The sequence below is a fragment of the Neovison vison genome, chromosome 11 (assembly GCF_020171115.1).
Source record: "Neovison vison isolate M4711 chromosome 11, ASM_NN_V1, whole genome shotgun sequence".
NCBI lineage: Eukaryota > Metazoa > Chordata > Mammalia > Carnivora > Mustelidae > Neogale > Neogale vison.
In genome coordinates, this window is record NC_058101.1 from 193,066,465 (window position 1) to 193,090,143 (window position 23,679).

The 23,679-nt window shown below is 41.1% G+C and overlaps 1 protein-coding gene across 4 annotated transcripts in view; it reads left to right on the forward strand.

Moving 5' to 3' along the window:
• DLC1 (DLC1 Rho GTPase activating protein) overlaps positions 1–23,679 on the forward strand; it is a 568,091-nt gene that overhangs the window by 523,862 nt on the left and 20,550 nt on the right. For all 4 annotated transcript variants that reach the window (XM_044225531.1, XM_044225530.1, XM_044225532.1 and 1 more), the window contains 2 exons: positions 14,163–14,234; positions 19,085–19,166. In XM_044225531.1, coding sequence (XP_044081466.1) covers positions 14,163–14,234; positions 19,085–19,166 — 154 coding nt within the window. The remainder of the gene's footprint in view (positions 1–14,162; positions 14,235–19,084; positions 19,167–23,679) is intronic.

Sequence of the window (23,679 nt, forward strand, 5' to 3'; positions counted from 1 at the left end):
CCTCCGTAGAGATAATTTGCAGACCATAAGTGTGGAATTAGTGGAGGCACCCAGTGCCATCTTGGCTTGCAGACTGTAGCAGATGGCCAGAGGGGTGCCCTGGAAGTGAACAGCCCCCCTAATACAAGAACTAAAGTCCTGGGGAATGAGTGTCAAATAGTTAGCAGATGTGCATTCATATGTTATTTCAAGACATTTTCTGAGAAAATGTTGGCAATTGCATGTATTAACTTTTATTGTGGCATGCCAGATTTACAGCGTGGCCCAGGCCTGGCTGCATATTTTTTTCATTAGCACTACTGTTCAGAGTTTAAAATGAAGCACAACGGACTTTCTCTCCCAGCTGCTTTAGAAGTTTGCTTTTGACCCTCCACCCAAAAAAAAAAAAAAAAAGTTAGTTTAATCTGAATGACACCTTACACCAAAACTGGTCAGAAGCTCAAGAACAGGGACTGACTGTTTCCCAGCTCAGACTCCACAGGATCAAAATGAGTAGCTTCCAACTTAAATCTTTTCCTAGAGTGGAGAAGTACGGTTTCGTTGACTTACCTGTGACTTTAACTTAGCAATTTTCAGTCTTAATGAGAAACACGGCTTACTCCTTAAGAGTGAAAGGGTTTGAATAGTTAAGCAATTGATTATGGGTAATAGAAGGCAGTGTTCCAAGTTTTCATACGCTGGGCCAACCAGAGGATTTTCCATAGTCTGGAGGGAAGATGAGAGGCCAGTTGCCCTTTAACCTAAAGGCTTATTGTTGTTGTTATTATTATTATTTTGTTACTGTTCAATGCTATAGTTCAAAGAGCAAAGACTAAGCAAAATGTTAGGGTGTTTTTACATTAAAAAGAGTTCTTTGGTTGCTTCTGAAAAATATACCAGGTTAATAGAGAAGCATATTACGATTGAATAAATTATTACTGGAAAAGGGTAGAAAATGTATGTAATACTTAAACTCTTACTTGTAGAACTAGCGAGGAGCGTAGAGAGGATACAGGAGGCCCCATTAAGATGCCTTCCAGTCAGAGGCTTGGTGGGATTCAAAGAGGTGGTTTGAAATACAAAAATAAGTACTTGAGGTTTGCCTTGGTGTCCCCCCTGGAGATTTTAAGCCATGATGCCATGATAAATGAGAGTGGTATTTTTATAACTGAGGCAGGTAAAATGCCATTTGAAAATATTCAGGACAAGGTGATTTGGTCCAGAAGAATGGGGCATCCAAAGTCCAGTGGGTGAAGTGAATTGTACATTTTTGAAGAGAGCCTTGTGCTGGACAGGATGGTCCAGTATTGTAAACACAAGTTTCTCATGCTTAACTCTCCTTCCTAGCAACAGGAAGACGGAAATGAGGCCATGCAAAAAAAATAAATAAATAAAAGGGCCCTGAAGGGCTCCAGACAATACTTGACCCACCCTAGCATTTTCCCTGTGCAGCCAGAAGACTTGCAAAAGTAAAAATAACTTCAGATGTTTCCCCTTCCTCTCTGGATATTGCCAGATCACTGAAGCCCGAATTCTTAGAGCTTTAGAACACAAGTCAAACCTGGCCCCATGGTGTAATGGGCATCAAGGCTCACGTCATGCCAAGGCTGTTCAAAAAATTATAAGGCAGACCTGGGGAAGAAAGACAATCTTCATTTTCTGTTTGCGTAGTTCATTGACTAGAATTCGGAGTTGGGATCCAGCAAAGAATTTAATTTCTAAACGTGGTCATTTCTCTGAGCTCTGAGAGCTCCTTTTAACAGGACTCACCCCTAAGATACTCTGGAGTCGCGGGACTGCAGTGCAAAGGATTGATGTCCCCAGCCTTTAGGCCCTAAAAAGTTTTCCTTGTTGGGGTGATCCAAGTGAATGAATGCCCAAGCATAAAATGTTCACATCCAACACTGTGTCCCCAAAGAGCAGAGTCCCCAGTTCCTCTTCTGAAATTAAGAGGAAAACACTTTTCTGGAGCAGTTTTCACAGTCCTTCTATTTGATTCTAGAACTTTGCATATGGAGGAATTCTGAGACTTGAGGGACCGTTCCTCTTTGAAGAAAGATGGGCTGTTAAGATTGAAATTTGCTTTATAGGAATGGGTTACTGGTATGAGTTCCATCAGTGGTGTTTTCTTTCAACCTCAAATTAGTCAGAAATCTAATTAATGTAGAAGGGGTAAGATTCCCAGCCTAGAAGGGCTCTTCCTGTCTGTCTGCCCTTTTCCTTGTGGAATCCTGTGTTATTGTTAAGGATTATCATGATCAGTGATAAGGAGTAGGGAGCAGCCCTGCTGGGGGTTCTCTAATTAGATCTACTCTGTCTTACCATTTTTTTCAGTATTCCTTCCTTGGCAGGGTGGACAGCAAGAAAGCCTGGAATATTTAGCCTGTATATTTTTAGAGTCTCTCACAAGCAACAGTCAACCATATCTAGTATAAATGCTCCTTTTTAATTTTTATAAAAAATCTACAGACTTAGACAGAATACTAATAATAGTATAGAAGCTGAAATGGATCACATAGTTTGCTCTTACTGTCACATTTAACTCTCAGCTCAGCAACTCTGGAAAAGCAGATGTGATTATTACCCTTTTAATCCAGGGCTTGGGAGTGAGCGTTCCATTCCTTGCTTCAAATCACTCACTGTACTTGGCGGAGCTAGGATTTCAACCAGGTGTGTGTGGCAGTAACGTGCAGCCCTGGGAGCTGTGCTTGGCTACAGTTGGTTCAATTTAGAAGACAATATTTGGTGGCCCTGGAGAGCTTGGCAGTCATTTTGCAGTTCTCCTAGGTGGGGAGCTACAACTTGAGGGTCCAAAATCGACTAATTAGAGGTTTCTGGATCCCCTCTCTGGCTTAATGCATGGACACTTGAGCCTTTGTCTTTAACATTTAGGGAAGGAATCTGGGATTCCAATTCCTAACTTCTGTGGACCATCCTGAAGAACGCTTTCTTCCATAGAAGTATCTGGAAATAATACTTCTAAGGGAAAATTTTCTTGCAGATGTCAGTGAAAACACGGGAATAGCATCTTGAGCATGACTGCCTATTGGGAAATGTCCTTGGACAGCAAAGGGTAAATGAAAACGTTTCACCTGGCTAACGCCCTCATCCTCCAGTGCTCACGTGGGAGGTGATTTCTCCGAATCCTTCATCCTGGTGTTTTATTTTGCTACTAAACCGAGTTTCACAGTGGAAAGTATACTCCTTTTCCATTCACACAAACCTCTGCTTAGGGGCCTTTTCGTGTCTTACCCCCTCCTGTCCCCAGGAGGAAAATCAAAAACTAACTGAAGGCTGATGTCAGCGGAGCTGGGGTCCTCAGATGCCTCTGACTCCTCCCATCCACATTTTGTTCTCTTCCTGCCCCACCTTCCGGTGTCCCACAGAGCGGATTGGAGGCAGCTTCCTGGAGCTTGTCAGAAAGGCGCCTTCCTTCTCCTTACAGGAGTCTCTGGAGGATGTGTGAGGGACAGAAGTTTTCCACACCCTGCAGTTGTAGCATTTCCCAGGCTGTGAGCACTGAGGAAGCCATAGAGGAAGGGATCCTGGAGGTGACACGGCTGCACCACAGCCTCGCCTTGCCCTTTGTCACACCCAGGTGACAAAGTAGATAGAAGATGCTAAAATTCTGAAAATCATCTTCACCTCCCGAGTCTGGAGAAACTATAAACGCACGGGGGACAATCTGCACACATCTCCTGTTTTCAAACTGGATCGCACGAGAAAGGGATCTTCCGTAATGCTTGTGCATTTCTATAAGTTGTTTCGGTGGAAATTCCAGAACTTGTCAAAAGCAGCCTGGAAAAACATTGCCTCTTCCCCACTGAGGGGCAGCGGAGATGCCTGGAAGTTCAGAGACTAGTCCAAGGTCATATGTGTGTTACATGGTGTTTCAGACCCCTTCCTGCCCAAGTGTGCAAACACAATGGGGATAGCAACAAAATGAGGATCTTCATTTTGGTAGGAAAAATGTAACTGTATGAAAGCAGAAGCCTTCCTCAGCTAAACAGATGCACCCGAATCACATTTTGACCACTAGCTCATGTGTGTCTGGGGAGGGCTGGTTGTCACCAGCATTTTGAATGAAAGTAATTCTTTAGCTCACCTAGAATACAGTAGTCCTTATTTTTTCTTACACAATAGAGAACGTCAAATCATATAGTGTTTCCTGTTCGAGGTTCGATGTAGGGACACCCAAAGGCAGCTTATCTTCACCAGTATCTGCCATGTTTTTATTTTCATTGGTCTTCGTGTAAGGCAGTTTGATGTTTCTTTCTATTCGGGCTTTCCTTTTTCCTGTCAGAATGGACTGCAACCCGTGTGGACAGTTTCTTTAGAATTCCTCACTATTGCCTTTATTTCTAATTTAAGGTTTCTGTAGCACTGCAGTTCACACTGTATTTTTACTTTCCCATGCTAGGGACACTGTGGAACCTGGAGCAAAAGTCAAAGATTGGGGATGGAGGTTTCTTAGTAGAATAAGCTTTGCTAATGTGTGAATGAAAGAATTGATGTGCCTGCAAACCTTTCATCATGGAGAAGGGGGGGAAGTGTTCCTTCAGGTTTGTAACCCAGTATTTTGCCTTGAATCATAAATTGTAAAGGAAGTGGATTGTAAAATCTGAAAACCTAAAATCTTAAAATCTTTCATTTTATGGGAAAAAATGAGACTCAGGAAAAAAAGCTAGGGTCCTTGTAAGTATGTTACTTAGATTGTTTCCTTACTTGAAATTGTTTAAATTGTTTTCCTAATCCCTGCAATTATGATCTTTAAAGGGTTTTGTATTTTAAGAATTATTTGAAGTCATTTTTCTTAGCAAGGCTTGGTTGGAAATGCATAAATATTTGATGTAGAGTATTAGAAATGTGTTTGCATGTATGTATGTAAACCAAAGGGTTTTTTTCCTTTTTATCGACCCCACATAGAAATAGAAAAATGTGATGAGGCCCTCACCATTTCCTGAGTAGTGTGTTTTCATTTCAGTTTTACTTCTTTGTGCCAGTTTCTGATTAGCTGGGAGATTATTTTCTGTTCCTGGAAATAACTGGATCCGTTTAAGTCTGGAGTACCTGAGCTCAAACCATGTCTCAGAGGGCCTCAAATGAATACAGAGCTCTTTGCCTCTGTGAGGGAAGAGCACATTTTCTTTGATATGAAAAAAACCAATATTTTGCAAGCACTTGAACTGAATGATCCCCAAAGGGGATTTCAGTTGATTTCATTTCCCAATGCCAAGTGTCTCTTCACATGCATAATCCCAGGTAGAGGCTTGTAGGGCGTGTCTCAGGGTTTTCTTCTTTCAGGCAAAACCCTTTATTAAGTTGTCATCACATCATTGGGCAAAATGGGTCCTTCCCCCCCCCCTTTATATTATTTCTAGGAATGTTCTTCATTAGAAAGCAACATATCTGCCTCCAGACCTCAAGCAGGAGAGAGAGAGGGGAAAAAAAATACACACACACACACACACACACACGGAAAACTTTCCCCAAATTTGCAGTTTTTCCTTGCACTGAAAAACAGTCTGGTGATTGAAAAGTGAGAGTAATCTCTGCAGGCAGGCAAAGTATGCAGCAAGTGCTCTAGCCTGGGAGAGCAGGGTGGTTCTGGAACCTTGAGCAAATTACCTCAACTCTGAGCCAGCTTCCTCAGTGGTGAAGAGAAAGGATGAAAAGCGCCAAGAAGCATGTCAGCACCCAGTCCACTGATTCAGCAGAAGCCAGGATGCTGCTGGGGGGAGGCCCAAATAGAAGAGCTCAGTAAGCAGAAGAAAACCCAGGATTCCCGAGTGTATTCCTCCTATAAAGATGAGTTTTAGTGTGAGGGCTATGGGTGCCCACATAAGCAAAAATATGTAGCATTTTTAGTTCCCCTGTAATATGAACATTGGCTTTGTGAGACAGAACAAGGAATTGATCTGTTAAAAACCACATTAGAAATTTTAGCAATAAACTCAGTCCATTCGCAAAACTGGGAAACTGAACTATTGAACCATTGTTTTGAGGGAAGAGAAATGTCTCCACATGTAATTGATGATACATCTGGAAACTTAACAGTAGAAATGGAACCTATTCTAAAGGTGGTCTTAGAGAGAAGGGGAAATTGGTATAAAGGAAAAACCAGAGTCAGAACCTTGGGGAATTTACAAAGCCTATGGCAATCTCAGGTTTTACAGATGAGGAAACAGTTCCAGAGAGTATTTTTCTCAAGGCTACTTAACAAAGCAATGCATTCTTTCCTGGACCTGTTCTCCTGACCTGTTAACAGGTAATACTTGGCCCTCTTTCTCTGATGGATGATTAGAAAGCGCCGAGGCACCCAGGAGCAAAGCTGTTTTACGTGTGAGCAAATGATGTTGGCTGCTCTTTGGGTCACCAGGCTAAGGAGACGCTTCTCTCTGCTCCATGGGATAACCTGCTTTCCACTTCATGCCTCCTTCCTTTGTCAGTGGTAGAGTAAATCGGACTGCTCGCCATTCATTCACAAGCACCTGGGTATCAGCATCTCCTCCTGACTTACCCTGTCTCCTTTACTGTGAATCTTGTCTCCCCCATCCAGTCTTCCCTGTGAGATCATCAACCCTCCTTCAATAAAGGCTGAGCACAAACCATGTGCTCAAGCAGCCCCCTCCCACCTCTGAATTCAGTCACATCACATTCTCCTTTGTAGGAAGTTCTTAGTTTCCTTTTCTTTTCTTTCTTTGTAAGAAAAAGCTATGGTGTGAAAATAATACGTTTCAAACTGGTTGCTCTGGTAGGTAACAAATAACTATTTTTTAAATGGAACAGAAAGACATAAGAATGTTACGTATTTTAAGTCTCAGTTTGGTGAAACTTATTTCAGTTGGCATGTGCTTACAAACTCGTGTTAGTATCACAAATTTGTGTGTGTGTGTGTGTGTGTGTGTACACATGTGCATACATAGATTTGTGTACCAGGTTATAACGTATATTGTATTTCTTATTGTGGATCCTGGTCAGAAAAAATTAAGACCCTTTCTTTTTTTTTCTTTTTCTTTTCTTTTAAGATTTATTTATTTATCTATTTGTCAGAGATCACAAGTAGGCAGGCAGAGAGAGAGAGAGGAGGAAGCAGGCTCTCCACTGAGCAGAGAGCCCGATGTGGGGCTTGATCCCAGGACCCCGGGATCACGACTTGAGCCGAAGGCAGAGGCTTTAACCCACTGAGCCACCCAGGCGCCCCAGATCCTTTCACTAGAACAAAAATCATACTGTATTTATGTAATACTTATTTATTGAGCAACTGCTTTGTGTGCTGTGGGTGGTTGGGATGGATCAGAGAGTAAAGGAGACAAAAGAAAATTGCCCTTTTGGAGCTTACCAAGGGGAGAGACAGAAGTGAGCATAAATAAACAAATGTTTTGGAAGGAGAAAAACTAAATCAGGAAAGGGAGTACAGAGCGGCTGAAAAGCGGCCAGCGTGCGGGATCTGATCGCAGAGGGAGAGGAGATGACAGACGCAGTACATTAAGAAGCTAGGGTGTGTGACAAACTGTGGGTTGCTGGGGGGAGGGGGGTTGGAAGAAAGGGGGTAGGGTTATGGACATTGTGGAGGGTATGTGCTTTTGGGTAAATTGGAAGGGGAGATGAACCATGAGAGACTATGGACTCTGAAAAACAATCTGAGGGGTTTGAAGTGGCGGGGGGGTGGGAGGTTGGGGTACCAGGTGGTGGGTATTATAGAGGGCACAGCTTGCATGGAGCACTGGGTGTGGTGAAAAAATAATGAATACTGTTTTTCTGAAAATAAATAAATTGGAAAAAAAAATCAGGAAGAAAAAAAAAAAAGAAGCTAGGGTGTGTGAACCGCAGTTAGGACTGGGGCTTCCACTTAGGAACTGGGGACTCATTGGTGCTGCCTGTATCTGGTCACTTGGACTTCCACAAGGACCTTAGAATAGCCTTTAGCCCTTAGGAAATCAGATCTTTCCTTAGTAGAGGATCATGGGACACCATGTACTCAACTATGAATTACCTTTTCATTTGGCTTCCTGCTTCAGGACAGGAACCTGTGTCTGATTGTCCCTGAGCACATTTGGCAGCGCACTTAATAGATGTGCAATAAATAAATATTGAGGGAAAGGGGGCGTGAAGGGTGGTTGACTTCACTTAAAGGTACGGCTATGCTAGAATATACCTAAAAGTGGGGCTGGGTCAGCTACTGTTGGGCCAAACAGCCTTAGAAACTGAATTAGTATTGACGGCTCTTCCAGAAGCTTCCTAACTGGTTTCTTTCAGAATATGCACAACAGATGTTTAGAATGTTTTTAGGCACCTGAGGGTAGGAATGTTGTTTCAAACTCTTTACTGTGATTAGATAACATTAGAGTGTAATAAATATTAATATAGACATTCTACTATCTGACTTAAGCCTATAGGAATTCATTTTACCTAGGTAAATCCTGATAACTGGTCTTTGGCAAATGTGTGTGTTTAACATTTTTTTTTTTTTTTAAAGATTTATTTATTTATTTGACAGACAGAGATCACAAGCAGGCAGAGAGGCAGGCAGAGGGAGAAGGAGGGGAAGCAGGCTCTCCGCTGAGCAGAGCCCCGATGCGGGGCTCGATCCCAGGACCCTGGGACCATGACCTGAGCCGAAGGCAGAGGCTTTAACCCACTGAGCCACCCAGGCGCCCCATGTGTTTAACATTTGTTTTTATTAATGGCGAAAAGAAGAGGTTCATATTCTAGTTTATAGTCTGTTTTTGAAAAAAGGAAAATAGTGGCGGATTCTCTTTTCCTTCACACAAATATATTTATGCTTCCCGTGCGGAAAAATAGACTTTTTGGGGTATACAAATGAATTAAGAAGCCTTTGATAGGTGTACCTCACCCAGCATGGGGAAGGTGGAACAGAGAAGTTGATGGGATGGAGAAGGGGGAATTTGGGGCCAGAGGGAGAACAGATTAAGAGCTTGAGGTGTGAGAGAGCCTGGTGCCTCCTGGGAACCCCAAGGAGTTCAGTAAGAAGAACAAAGCTTGCATTTGGAGGCCTTCCAGGAGCCAAATGGATAAGGCAGAGACCAAATTAAGAAGGCTGTGGGTTTGTTGAATTTGAATTGTATCTGGAAGGTGGTAGAGAGTCCCTGAAGAATTATAAGCAGGGGAGTGACGTAAAGAATTATGCTCTGCGCAAAAGTGAATCCAGGGCCTGAGGGACTCTTGGACTAGGATAGATTTGTTGTGGGTAAGGAGGGGCAAAGCTTCTGACAGAATTCAGTTGGGAGACTCTTGAGGTCGTCCAGAAGAAGGAGTTCTCAATGCAAGAATACAGAGAAATGTCTGGTTGCCTATCCTTAAATTTACCTAGAGAGCTACTTTTAAAAGGTACAGCCTGGGTCCTCCCTAGACTGAGAAAATCCAGATGGCAGGGAGTGGTTGGTGGTTTTAGGAAGGTTCCTCCCCCGACGTGATGCCTACTGCATGCACGGCTGGGAGCCACTGAGATCAAGGTTTTGAAGCCGTGGTTTGCTTCTCCAGTGGGCTACCCTATGAAGCCCACCTGCCAAGGACACATGGGCCATTGGTTCCCAGGTGCACAACAGTCTTGTAAATTGGCCACCTCAATAGAGGCTGGAGAATCCGTAAGAATCCTCTTCCCATTGGAGGGAATCTGTGTGATCAGGGGAGAGAAATGAGTTTTGTTTTGGATCAGAAAATAACCACCTGCTTTCACACAGCAAATGTACTTCTCTGTGATTGTAAACGCATCAACATTTCTGTGGATATTTGGCCACAGGTCTGTCATATTTGGAAGAATCCAAGGAATCTGGGGTTTTCTTGCATTCCTCCAATTCCTGAGACTTTAAGTGACACAATCCATGTAGCTGTGGCATTTGCCTTGAGTCCTGATTTTGGTAGCATGTTGTCATGGAAGACAGAGAGAGCCTGACAGGTTCCCACTGTGAAGACGGCACAGAGACATGGAAGTAACCCCATCCCACTTGGACCCGGTTACTGTTGCTCAGCTGGTTGAGATCAGTAGGTTCAGCAGAATGATGACGGGGTTGGGGGATTTCTGTTTAACTCACTGTTGAGGGGTAAGAGGAAGACAGGGTCATCCCATCATGCCAGGAAATGTGCAAATATGGGCTAATGGTTCCCAGCCTTACACAAAAGGGTCTTCTGGACCTCATTCATCTTACACAACTAACCACTAAAGCTGGTTCCAATAAATATTTCCTGTATTTCCTGTTTCCTCCTTAACACATTTGTCTGTTGTTTGCTCAGAGAAAACCCAGGCATTAAAGTGACATTGTATTTCCATTGTACTCTTGGTTTCTGATGGCGTTTCTGCCTGGTGGAGAACGTTTTTTAAAAATCATCCTCATAGTTGCATATCCCTAAAAGTTATACCTTTAGATCCAGTTAGGGGCCTCCAAAAACTGGTGTGGGGATTTAGTGATGGAAGTCATGCAGTGTGTCCATGGTTTTAATATTTTAAAGGCACTCATTATTATACATTTTTTAAAGTGGAGAACCTGTCTTGCTCATTTCTTCTTCTTCTTCTTTTTTTTTTTTTTTAAGAGTTGGGGAGGGGTAGAGAGAGGATCTTAAGCAGTCCCTGCCCAGTGCAGAGCCCATCCGGCTCTATCTCACAACCCTAAGATCATGACCTGAGCTGAAATCCAGAGTTGCATGCTAAATCGAAGGAGTCACCCAGGATCCCCTGTCTTGCTAATTTCTATGAGTCTTAGAAATGTTCTTTCTCTGCTTTGGCATTTGAATGTAAAAAAAGAAACCTCTTTTTAAGAAGTTATTTCTCTGCTTATTTCCTCATCTCTGTATTTTGGGGATATTAGTAATCCATGTTTTAGGATCAATGTGAAAAGTAAATGAGTTAATACGCCTTAAGTGCTTAGACAGGTCCTTGTACATATTAAGCACACAATAAAAGCCATTGATAGAACCATCAGGAAGCATCTGGGAGGTCTGCCTTGGGGAGGCAACATTTGGGATGGACCTTGAAGGATGAGTAAAATTTGACACTGAGAAGATGGGAGATTATTTCATGCCACGAAATCACGGTGGTATATGGGGAGATGAGCATTGAGTTTGCTTGGTTTGGAGGTAGAGTGAGAACAGGTAACTAGAAAAATTAGGTTGCATGCCACATGGAGAGCTCAGAAAAAACAGAGGTGTTTAGACTTGATTTTCTAAGCAGTGGAGCTCTAGTGAAGTTTGTGAGGGAAAGACAAGATCAAGGCTTTACATTTGGACCTTTGATGAGCCAGGTCTGGTGGATGGTTTTCCTGAGAGAGGAGAGCATTTAATTGGGAGACAGGAAGGAATGTAATGGCTTGGATTGGGGCACGGGCTAAAACTGGAAGAGGTGTTCTGTACCGGACTTGGATATAGACATGGGTTTATTTCGTGTTAAATAAAATGAAAATACTGATTTGCTAAAAATCAGTGCTTAGATTGGATTGTTACTACCATTTTCTCTTGGTCATTGGAAAAGGGGTAGGAGTGAAGTCAATAATTGTTCCATTTATTAAAAAATCAGTGACAACTTTTTATGGTTTTCCAGTGTTGTCATTCTGATTTCTACAGAAATCAGTGTGTTTCTACAGAAACAGTGTGTTTTCATTTGTTCTGCAGCCCAAGTTTTCACGAGTATGCTTTCTTAAATGTCAACCAGATACTGACTTGCTTCTTTCCCATGGTTTCACATCTAAAAGAAAGACAGATTTTCATCTGTTTTAGGGTAAGGAAAAGGAGAGTAAAATTTCTGGATCTCAGTAGTTCTTGAAAATACTGCTTTTTAGCCATTGTAAGCTTTTAATTAGATCATCTGCTGAAGATGCAAACCTGTGCCTCTTCACATCATTTATTTCTATCCAAATGGCCCTGAGTAGAGTGGCTGTTTGGATACAGCTCTTTAAATGTATCTGTGGTCATTTGGGAGCTTTTCATTTCCTTAGTGTTGGAAAGTGAGTTAAAGAATGACAACTCAGCAATAGGCATTTATGGGCTCCTGTACTCGCTCCGGGCCTCAAGTGAGCAATATATATGAGAGCACTTGGTAATTTTTAAAGTAGTATATAAATAAATGTACAGATTTTTTAGAAAAATACCTTTGCATCTTACATGCCTCCTGGCAGGAAGCCATTTTAATCAGAAAATCGGGAACATGCTCTAAAAAGGTGGCAATATTGGCTGGTGAAGTGTGTCTAATTAAGGCTTTTTGTACCTGTGCTGATCCGATGTCATGTCTGAATATAGTCAAAAACAAGTGGATGTTAAGAATTTCAGGTTACCATTTACTGAGTAAAATATTAAGAAAGCGAGCACATTTACTTTTGAAAAATCTGTTGTTCAGAGGCTAAAAATCTGTTCCATGGAAATAACCTCTAAATGGTCAGGAAGAGTGAGTTATTTAAAAAAATTTTTTTTTTAAAAACAAACACTTAGCCTTTTTTTTTTTTCCATATCTATTTTTTTTTTAAAGATTTTATTTATTTATTTGACAGAGAGAGATCACAAGTAGATGGAGAGGCAGGCAGAGAGAGAGAGGAGGAAGCAGGCTCCCTGCTGAGCAGAGAGCCCGATGCGGGACTCGATCCCAGGACCCTGAGATCATGACCTGAGCTGAAGGCAGCGGCTTAACCCACTGAGCCACCCAGGCGCCCCTCCATATCTATTTTTGAGCAGGGGCCACAGACATAGAGAAAAGTTTTCTCGTTCTTTGAAATAAAACGTTGAGCTTTTATATGCTTTTCCAGCAGTACAGTTTCCTAGAAAATGTTTATGATTTTTCATAAAGTTGTTTTAATTCCTTTTTGAGACAAGGTGTGCATATTAATACATAAAAAAACAAGTACAGGTAATTGACCCTGGACGATTCTATATATTCTTTTATTCTGCGCAAACACTGAGGTTCTTCTACATGTCTGTCACTTTTCCTCCAACCCCAAATTCACTCCTGAATCTCGAGTTTAGAAATGCTACTTCATCGCCACACTAGAAAGATTCGTGAAAATAAACTTAGCCTTGCCATTTATTTCCACTCTCGTGCCTCGCTGTTTTTAGTCTGGGTATTCACTAACTCATCAGAAGACAGCAAGTTGCTTTTCTCTTTGATGCTCTAAAAGAACAACCCTACTTGCTTTCATGAATTTGAGTGTTCTTAATGACCTTTTAAAGGCCAAGGAACTCATGAAATAATAGGGGAAAAATGCTTCGAAATCATAGTTACTAGACAAAAGTGAGCTATGGGTGCTTCTCCTAATAACATTATATTAGCCTCCATCTGGCTCAGAGGAGAGATCTCTTAACGAAGATTTGAATCTGGAATAAATTAAGCAGTGTTAAGACACTTATAAATGAATGAATCACCTTATATACCTAAGTACTCCAATGGCCTGTGGAAGGTGGGAAGAAGAATTGAAAGAATATTCTTTGTGCCAGCGGAGAGAAGCTAATGAAATGTGCCCCAGACCACCTCTGTGAGTCAGTTTTAACGGGATTGTAAATCCGTGCTTGAGTGAGTTTGAACACAGTGTGTCAGTGCTCTTGGCCTTGCTGTTTATCAATATTATCTACAAGATGTTAACCACAGGGAAGTAGGGCTTTATTAGGCATTTCATCCTGCCAGGATCGTGGAATTTATTGACTTAATGCCCTCTGGGTCACCTGACAGCCAGGGTCTCTTACTGGTGGGGGCACTGAAAAGCACATTGCCACTCGGCACCTGGGCCTTTTCTGCTCATCCCGTTGGGGGACAGAAGGTCTCTCCCTTTGGTCAGGTTAGTTCTCTTCCAGGGTGTCCCCTGTCAATGTCGTGAAAAGTAAACCAGGTTAGACCATCTAGGTTTAAGATTACTTACTCCATCTTCAACCTGCTTGATACGCCCTATTTTTATGATCGTTTGTAACCTGAACACAGAAGAAGCACAGTCACCTACTGCTAGGACCCTGTTCTTATTTTTCAAGGAGAGATAGGTAAAAATGCATTTTTTAAACTCTGTAAAGGTGTGCCATATTTTAAACCATTTGAGTTAAGTCAACTTCACGTAGGTATATGTGTATTTATTTATTTTGCTTATCCATTGTCAAGAGACGTATTTTCCTTGTCTAACCAAATCAGAGTTTGTTAGAAGCAAGCATGCTGAGGTGCCCATGACTGACCCGTCTATCTGTCTTTGGCTCTGTTACAGAGATTGAAGCCAAGGAAGCTTGTGATTGGCTACGGGCAACTGGTTTCCCCCAGTACGCGCAGCTTTATGAAGGTGAGTGGGGAGTCCTGTTTGGGTTTTTTGTTTTGTTTTGTTTTGTTTTTTTTAATCAGCATATTCATATCCTTGGCTTATAATAGTACTGGTCTATGATTTATTTTCACACATTATTACTCATTAAAATATTTCATTAAGCAAGCAATGTAGCAAGTCCTAAGACCCCCCAGCACTCAAAGCAAAAGCTAGAACTTTGATAATAATGTATCCATTAGATCCCTCTGCCACCCCCTACCCAAAGCAACTCATTCTGAAACTTCTGTAATTCCTTGCATTTTCTTGTTTTGCTTTTCTATTGTTTCATGACATTTTTATAATATATATATTTTTATGAAGTTGCTTTTACCCTTATAAAAAGGGTGTTATGCTCTGTGTAATCTTGTAGGACTTCGTTTTCTTCACTTCTTCTGACACTTAACGTTAAGATTCTTCTATCCTTTGTGTCCCCCTGGATCACTTGCTTCGACTACCGTGTTAACAGCCTGTTGTGTGTGGATCACAATTTATTCACATTCACACTCTGCTGGGTGGGCAGTTTGGCTTTTTCTGTTTTGCTTTTACATTCTGGAGGCTTATGAACATGCTCATACAGTTTTATACTCTCGTGGTACATCAGCAATAATTTGTCTGTTTTTGGAGGAGCTGAACAGAGAACACATATGTTCAGTTTTATAATGCAGATTTTTCTAAAGCACCTGTACCGATTTTCACCCCTCCCAGTGATATATAAAGATGCTGTTTGTCCATGTGCTCTCAACACTTGATATTGTCAGGCTTTAATTTTTGTCAGTCAACATGGATATACTTTGACTTCCACTTCTCTCATTACGAATGGTAATACTCATTCCTTCCTATCATCTGGCAGTCTATATGTGTTCTTTTATGAAATGTCTGTTGCCCGTTTTTCTTATGACTCAGTTGCACTTTTCGTAATGATTTCTAAGAGCTCTTTATTCTAAATAGTAAGCTTTTATGGGTCATGTGTTACGGATGTGGCCCCCTGGGTTGTTATTAGGCTTTTTACCTTGGTTTAGATTGTCATTTGATGAATATTCTTTTTTCTGTGGCATTCAGTTTTTTAACTAAGGAAAATGGACTGTTAAAAAAAAAATGAAGATCGAGGCTGAACGTATACGCCTTCATTTTATCATCAGTGCCCTAAGGGTCACTCAGATGCTGTAACGGTGGGGGAAGAGCTCCGAAGGCTTGGCTCTTCCTGAACCTCTGGCTGCTTGGTGTGGGTAGAGCAAGCCGTGGGTGTGGCGAGATGAATAGGCTGTTCGTTTGCATGGGCCTTTGATCACACTGTATGCAAAGTCATTGAAAAAGAATCATAGTTCTGAACCGGTGAACTCCATTTTTTTGGGTAATTTTCAAGCAAAGTTTGGGTGAATAGTGAAAAGATTCCTAAACTGAGTAAGTTAAGTGAGTTCCAGAGCTGCTTCTACCTTGAGCTTTCTTGGTTTCCATAACTTGACTGAGATGATGACACGAGATGTCTCTCATCACTCATTCATTCATTCATCTACCCATCCCATCCATTCAGCTAACCAACAAGCCATTATTAATTCTGCACCAACAGGGATGCCCAACACTGTCTGTGGTAAATGCTACATATTTTCTAAAGACAAAAACATAATTCTAACATCCAAGAAGGCTTTTAAGGGACTGCCATAATCTCAAAAAACATAGGTTTGGTTAATTTACATTTTAAAAATATGTCTTTTTCATTACTTAAGAAGGAAAGGGGTACTAGGAGATAGCCACCATGTGATGAAATTTCTAAAAGATTGACTTGAAATGATGTCACTTAAATATTTTCACCAAAGATGTTCAGCTCTTCTCACAATAGTTTTAAAATCATGTCTTTTATCCTTCTCTTCCCCTGGGATAATGACAGTCAAACTACTTCCTGTAACAGTGACATTGGGCTCTCAGGGAAGCTAGTGCTCATTGCCAACCTTCTTTAACACATGAGCAAAAAGCCCATGCTAAGAGTGGGTATAGTTTGTAAGCTTAAAAGTGCCAGACATGATCAGCAGGTTGCCTCGAGAAGGGATACGGAGTGGGTGGGTGGGTACTCCCCCGAAGTAGATCAGGCAGACCATAGAGATCGTTTTTATTTTCCTCGCTCACTCAGCTTCTTGAATTCATTATCTCATTTACCATACCTGGTCTTCCTCATGGTAGCCCAGACCGAATGTGTGATATTTTCCCATGAAGTTGAATGCAGAATTATTTTATTGCTAGACTGTGTAAAAGATCTTACTGTTCATACATTATAGAGAATATTTCCAATTCCTTTTCTTTTTCTTGTTTTTCCCTCTCTCTTTTTTAAGGGGCTTGGTTAACCGCATGTTTATTATGCTGGAGCTGCTTATCTTCCCTTTAGAGAGGATTCCTGACCTATTAACATTCACAGTATCTCTGTCTTTCAGAAGGGCTTGGCTCTGGGGAGGGCTGGGGAGGAACCACCATCCTATCAAATTCAATTCACAGCTCCACTGGAGATGGGGAAGGATAATTGCATTTGCAGTGGTGGCAGTAAGGTGGCTGTCCTTTTGTTCCTTTTGTTCTCCTGTTTAGAAATTAAATTTCCTTCAATTATGTTCATTTTTGGTGTTGATTTGCTGCCAAGCAGCACTTTCTTATGAGTGTATGTTTGCTAAGACTTCTTTCCAGTCTCTGTCTTACTTCTTAGTGAATCCTAAAATTCAGACTGCATTTTCACAGGATGTGTTTGGGGTCTCTTTACATTTACAAATCTTTTGAAGCATAAACCTATTTTGGGGATATACTGTATATTGTTCTGGGCGATAATTTCTGCTCTCCTGCTTCTGTCTGTAGGGTGAGTATAACACACTACACACCAACCCACACATTCCTTGTCTTCCTGTTTTGCTTTATTTTGGTCTTTGGCAATTTATACTTCCTGCCCTTAAACTCAAACTGGAAGATGAAATCCTAACCTGAAGAACTCTGAGAACTTCTATACATCAATAAATCGTATCTTTTAAAAAAGCTGGTCCTTTCAAAACAGTCTAGGCAAATAAAAGCAACTGAATTACTTCACTTCTCTCTTACATTTAGTTCCTACCTACCCTAGATTTTGTTTGTTTTTTTAAACAATCTGAAAGTTAATTTGGGATCAGAAAGGAATCTAAAGGACAGTTCTGGGTACACGAAGTTAGAATTATTAAAATAACACGGTCCTGGTCTCCTGTACACTTAACAGACGTGAGCTTTTCGTTTACATTTATAGATCAGATGTTACCCTCTGGGAGTATTAACATATATTCTTTAGTGTCAGCTCTATTACTTAGTACTTGAAAGTTCTTAATGTCTGCTCAAAGTGAAATAAAATGTGACAACCTTCAAACAGTTTCACAGTCTGCCATATTCACTAATAGCTAACATTCACTATAAGCTTACAGAGTTGGTCCATAAAATAATGAAGAGATAAATTCCTAAGTACCAAGTTTCATGTATTTCTTTGTTAAGTTTGGGCTGCCTCATTGGTCTGCCTATGTTATTCAGGTAACAATAAAGAACTCTATGCCTTCAGAAAAAGGAATTGGATTGTAACAGTAATGATGTTGTTTCCAACATTTAAAAAGAAAAAGAAAAAAAAAGATGCTCTTAACCATTGTCTCTAGGAAGTAGATTGTTAAAAATAAGGAGCTCCATCATGAAACCGTCACAGTCAACCCAGGAACTAGAACATGACTGATCACTTGTATCTCCTGGGAGACTGAGAGCCCAGTCTATCCCTGTACAAAGCATTATTAGCCATTTTAGAGGCCATGGGGTTGTTTTTTTTGTTTTTCTGTTTTGTTTTTGTCTTTGTTTTTATTTGGTTATGCTAATCCCTGTTTCCTGCTGTGCTGATTTATTGCCCCCATTCCTGACCTACAGAGGTGCACCAAGAACTCCTATTCATCATATTATATAAGCGGTCTACGGGAAAGACCAATTATACCCTAATAGCTGGAACTCCTTAGAGGGTAACTTGTTTTTATCTAGTGGCAATTCCAGAGCATTTGTAAATTACCACAGTGGTGCCATGGGTCCCCCTCCCCTCTTCTTGAATGTATTTATCAACAAGGGATAAAAAAGGGAATTCTTCTATTGAGTTGACTTTTTCCCCCTTTTTCCTTTTCGGTTCTGATATAACTTCTAGTATTCTAGACTATTGAACTCTCCTACAGCTTAAGGGATTTAGAATCCCATTGTTCTCCAGCAGCTTTGTAGCTAGCCCTTTGTTTTAGGGGGGAGTTATATAAACTCCTGAAAAGCCATATGGAAGTGCTAATATTTGTTTAAAAATAGCATATCCTGAATTCTCTTTAGCTTTTGATGTCATGCAAATGGTTAGATTCCATTTCCTACCACTTGCCATTGTTCTGTAGACCTTTCCTTGGCTCTGTTTTCCCGGACCTCTTTCCCCTGATCAAATGTGAGCAGACACACATGGAAAGACAACAGAACAACAGCCACCACCCCATTTAAAGGAAGCATCCTTCTGGTGTTGATTCTGGCCGAAACTATAATTTACAGCAGGGATCTGTTGCCTGCTGATTTGTTCCAAGGTGGAACAGTGTTTTGAACCACTTCTCTGACAAGGAGGGATATTCGAGTCTACAGACCACTTTACATCTAAGCTCAGTGAGGACACTGTTGGAATTGTCCCAAGTTGCTTTATTTTGCCATAGCGCTTGATAGGAAGTAAGGTGCCCTACACACAGTAGTTGTTTAAAAAACTACTTTTTTTTCCCCCTCTGCTAAACTGGGCTAGATTGGCAAGAATTTAGGTATTCAATAAATACCTGTTTCTATTTTTCTTATAGATCTTCTGTTCCCCATTGATATTTCCTTGGTCAAGAGAGAGCATGATTTTTTGGACAGAGACGCCATTGAGGCTTTATGCAGGTAAATGGAAATGTTTTGAGTGGTTTCTTTCTTTCTTTCTTTCTTTTTTTTTTTTTTTTTAGAATGAGGTTATCATCAAAATGGTTTTTGCTCCTGTTGGCTCTACTGATTAAGTCAGGTGTTTGATTAGTGAATGGTTATGGTAATTTACTTGATTGTAAGTCATGGGCCTTTTAATTAAAATAAGTAACACCTTGTTATTTCATATTGCCATTAAATGACACTACCCTAGGAGGCCCTCAGATAGACCATTCCATGTTAGATACCATATGACTGCTGAAAGAGAAACTGTTCAGATGGTCTGGAAACTTGGAACAGGGTAATTGAGTGTACAAGCCCAGCCAGATACTCCAACAGAGTCATAGCGGCTGTTAGATTGAATGAAAATAACACACTGAGAGGAGTATGTGGGGGGTGGGGAAGTTATGGCTTGCTAGAGCCAGGAGAACCATTGTCTGAATTCCAGAGAAGCTTCTGTGAACCTCTTCAGCTTCTCCGGGTACCAAAAAGTAACAATAGGATTAAATAAGGTTGTAGACAAACTCAGCCCAAGCCTTTAAGCTACAGTGGATGGGCAGTAACTGAGCATTGATGTGAGCCGTGCCTAACCTGTCTGAAATCCTCATTCATTGTGCTAGTGGGTCTTTGGGCTGAGGGGCAGCCGGGGGGGGGTTCGGTGAAGTGGAAGTGATAAAACATATAGCAGACGATGACGAAACACCAATGATCCTCTCCAACTCTTTGTGACATGTTACTCATCTTCGAGTTGTTCATCCTTCGTCATTTTCCTCAAAGCCTTCAAGCTATAAAAGCTGAATTCTGGGGAAAAGCTATACCCAGAAAAAATCTGCATGTTGATTTTATGTATAAAATTTAAATGAATTTTCTTTCATTCGGTACTTATTTTAACTTAGAAGAACATTCTTAAGGTAGAACGACACTCAGAATTTATTAACCCCTTTGTAGGCACAGAAAGCAGTAGCTCAGGGAAAGTATAATTTTTTTGCCTTTCTTCTGTAATGCAGTGTTTTTTGAATCCACTAACTTAAACCATGATTGTAGGGAGAAACAGGGAAGATTTTCAGGATGGGGTATGAAAGAGACTAGTTCTCGTGGTTGAAGAAAAAAAGAGTGCCACATTAACCACAGAAACACTGTCACTTTTCAAATCCAATGAAACGGCTGCTTAGAAATGTCCAGGGTATGTACACATTTTCTGAAGGCAGCCTAATCCCAAGTCCCTCACTGTAGTGTGTAATACCAAAGCTATGTCATCGGGAACGAGAGAATGTCACTAATGCAGTTTGGGAGGGAAGAAGTCAACATCTGGAGTATAAACTACGCCAGACATTTTTAAAATGTTTTAATGCTTAGCTGTGGGATAGAATTCATTTATTTTTCAATTCATCATTGGTGATAACGCATATAAATGAGGTCACTCATAACATGGATCCTAGGAAATATTCACACATTGAGTCAGATCACCCATTTCACACATTTTCTGCCACTCAGTGAGTGGGCCCTCTGAACAACAGCAACAGCTTAGGAATTTCTGGGTCATAAAAATATCACTACAACACTACAGCCCAAAGGGGTCATGATTAGATTCTTGAATACTTTTTTTTTTAAGCATCAGTTTGAAATTGTGTCACTCTCTGATGAGAAGGTCATCCTCTGCCCTTTGTGATTTTCACTGGCTCTCTATTCTGTTTGAGAAGCTACCTCCCTTTAAAGGGAATAAATCTGTGTTTCAGGATCTTTTGTGAAAAGAAAAGACTAGGAACAGCTAGACCTTCATCTGTATTTGCACTCTGCAGTTTATGCTTGGTTGAGTTTCTGATTTCTCAGATGCAGAGAACGATGTCTCAGAGGTTTAGTGTAATAAGGTAATGGGTGTTAAAGGACTTTGAAAATTATTAGGCCCAAAACAGAGGCCCAGATTTGAGTATGTTGAGAAAGTCCCAAGGTTGGGTTTTCTCTTCAAAAAGGAAATCCTTCAGAATTCATACTAACGGTCATCAACTTGTTTGTAATAGAAACCCCAAGGGCTCTTGTCCATGTTCACACAGACTTCTCAAGGCAAATAAATGATTGTCCTTTTGAGAGACCTAAACAAATGTTCTAAAGAAAACGATGAGGCAGGTGCCTGGGTGGCTCAGTTGGTTAAGCAACTGCCTTTGGCTCAGGTCATGAGCCGGGAGTCCTGGGACCAAGTCCCTCATTGGGCTCCCAGCTCTGCGGGGAGTCTGCTTCTCCCTCTGACCTTCTCCCCTCTCGCTCTCTGTCAAATAAATAAATAAATAAATCTTAAAAAAAAAAGAAAGAAAGAAAGAAAAGAAAACGATGAGGCATCTTCTTTTGAAATGCCGTGCTTGTTCCTAGTTGTCCGCACAGTGGCGGGCGTACCTCTTTGAGTGCTGATGAGATATTCGTGTCATGAGCTCCGCTCGCCTCTTCCACATAGTCTCTCAGCCTGTGGAATTTGAGGACCAGTAAATCATGAAGCTGTGGTACGGTTTGACAGTTTTGTGATTTGTCAAGTTCTCTCCAGACTGACAGACTTCTTGTAGGCTTCCATCTTTTGCCCTGTTGAAATATTCTGAGAAGTTCATTTTAAATATATATGGTAAAATTGTTACAGAAACTCAGGTGCGAAGTTTTACTTCATGAAATACTATTAATCACTAATTTTAACATTTTTACCTTAAACAAAACCTTCTAAAGTTTGTTTTATTTTTTTTTTATTTTGTTAAAGATTTTATTTATTATTTATTTGACAGACAGAGATAGCAAGTAAGCAGAGAGGCAGGCAGAGAGAGAGGAAGGGAAGCAGGCTCCCTACTGAGCAGAGAGCCCGATGCGGGGCTAGATCCCAGGACCCTGGGATCATGACCTGAGCCGAAGGCAGAGGCTTTAACCCACTGAGCCACCCAGGTGCCCCTAAAGTTTGTTTTAAATAACATAATTATTGGAGCACCTGGGTGGCTTAGTCGGTTAAGCATCTGCCTTCAGCTCAGATTGTGATCCTGGGTTCCTGGGATTGAGCCCCATGTCAGGCTCCCTGTTCAACCGAGGGTCTGCTTCTCTCTCTCCCTCTGCCACTTTTCCTGCTCATACTCTCTTTCTCACTCAAATAAATAAAATCTTTTAAATAAATAAATAAAATCGTTTTTGCATGGTTTCTCTCTTCTGCCACCCTCCCACACACATGAATGTTACAGCTGCTTCCATATACACTTTAGTGTTCTGCTTAAAAATTTATTATATTCTTATATGGATAATAATTGATGATCTCTCAGCGGTCTACTTAGGGCAGAAGACACACACTTATTTTCTTTTTCTTTTTATTTATGTATTTATTTATTTATTTATTTATTTTTAAGATTTATTTATTTTAGAGAGTGAGAGAGCACATGAGCAGTCAGGGGAGAGGGAGAGAGACTCTCAAGCTGACTTTGCACTGAGTACAGAGCCCGACATCAGGCTCAATCTCATGACCCTGAGATCACAGCCTGAGCCAAAACCAAGAGCTTGATGCTTAGCCAACTGTGCCACCAAGGCGCCCCCCGACTTAATGTTTTCTTGAGAATTATGATAATACTATTTTAAATATATATATATATTTATATATATATGTATGTATATATATATATATATTTTTTTTTTTTTAAAGATTTTATTTATTTATTTGACAGAGAGAGGTGACAAGCAGGCAGAGAGGCAGGCAGAGAGAGAGGAGGAAGCAGGCTCCCCACTAAGCGGAGAGCCCGATGCGGGGCTCGATCCCAGGACCCTGAGATCATGACCCGAGCCGAAGGCAGCGGCTTAACTCACTGAGCCACCCAGGCGCCCCTATATATTTTTTTTTTTAATTTGAAAGAGCACACAAGCCAGCGGGAGGGGCAAAGAAGGATGGAGAAGCAGACTCCCTGCTGAGCGGGAGCCCAAAGTGGGGCTCAGTCCCAGGACCCCGCGATCATGACCTGAGCTGAAGGCAGGCACTCAACCAACTGAGCCACCCAGGCATCCCTCATGATGATATTATCTTAATACAAAGTTTAGTAGTGACCAAAAGTTATAGCTATGATTCTGAGTTTTGGGGATTTGGATGGCTCACCAGTTTCTTGTACTTACCCGTGTAAGGGATTTTTGTATTTGTTTCTTTTGAGAGATTGGCTTTGTCCCAGTCTTGTTAGTTACACTGTATAATCCAACCCCAATGATAAGACCAACATCATGAGGAGGTCACATCAATATTAATACTGGGGGAGTGGTTTGCTTGCCTTAAAGCATATACAGATAATAATGCAAACTACTGTTGGAACACCTCTTCTTAAATGATCTTTGTCTCCGAGCACCTGGCTGGCTCAGTCAGGAAAGTTTGCAACTCTTGATCTTGGGGTCATGAGTTCAAGCCCCAGGTTGGGTGTATAGATCACGGAGATGATCTTGTCTCTCTAGCTTCTGAAAAATGTTCCATATCACTGTTTTCCTTTGGAGGTAACAACTGACT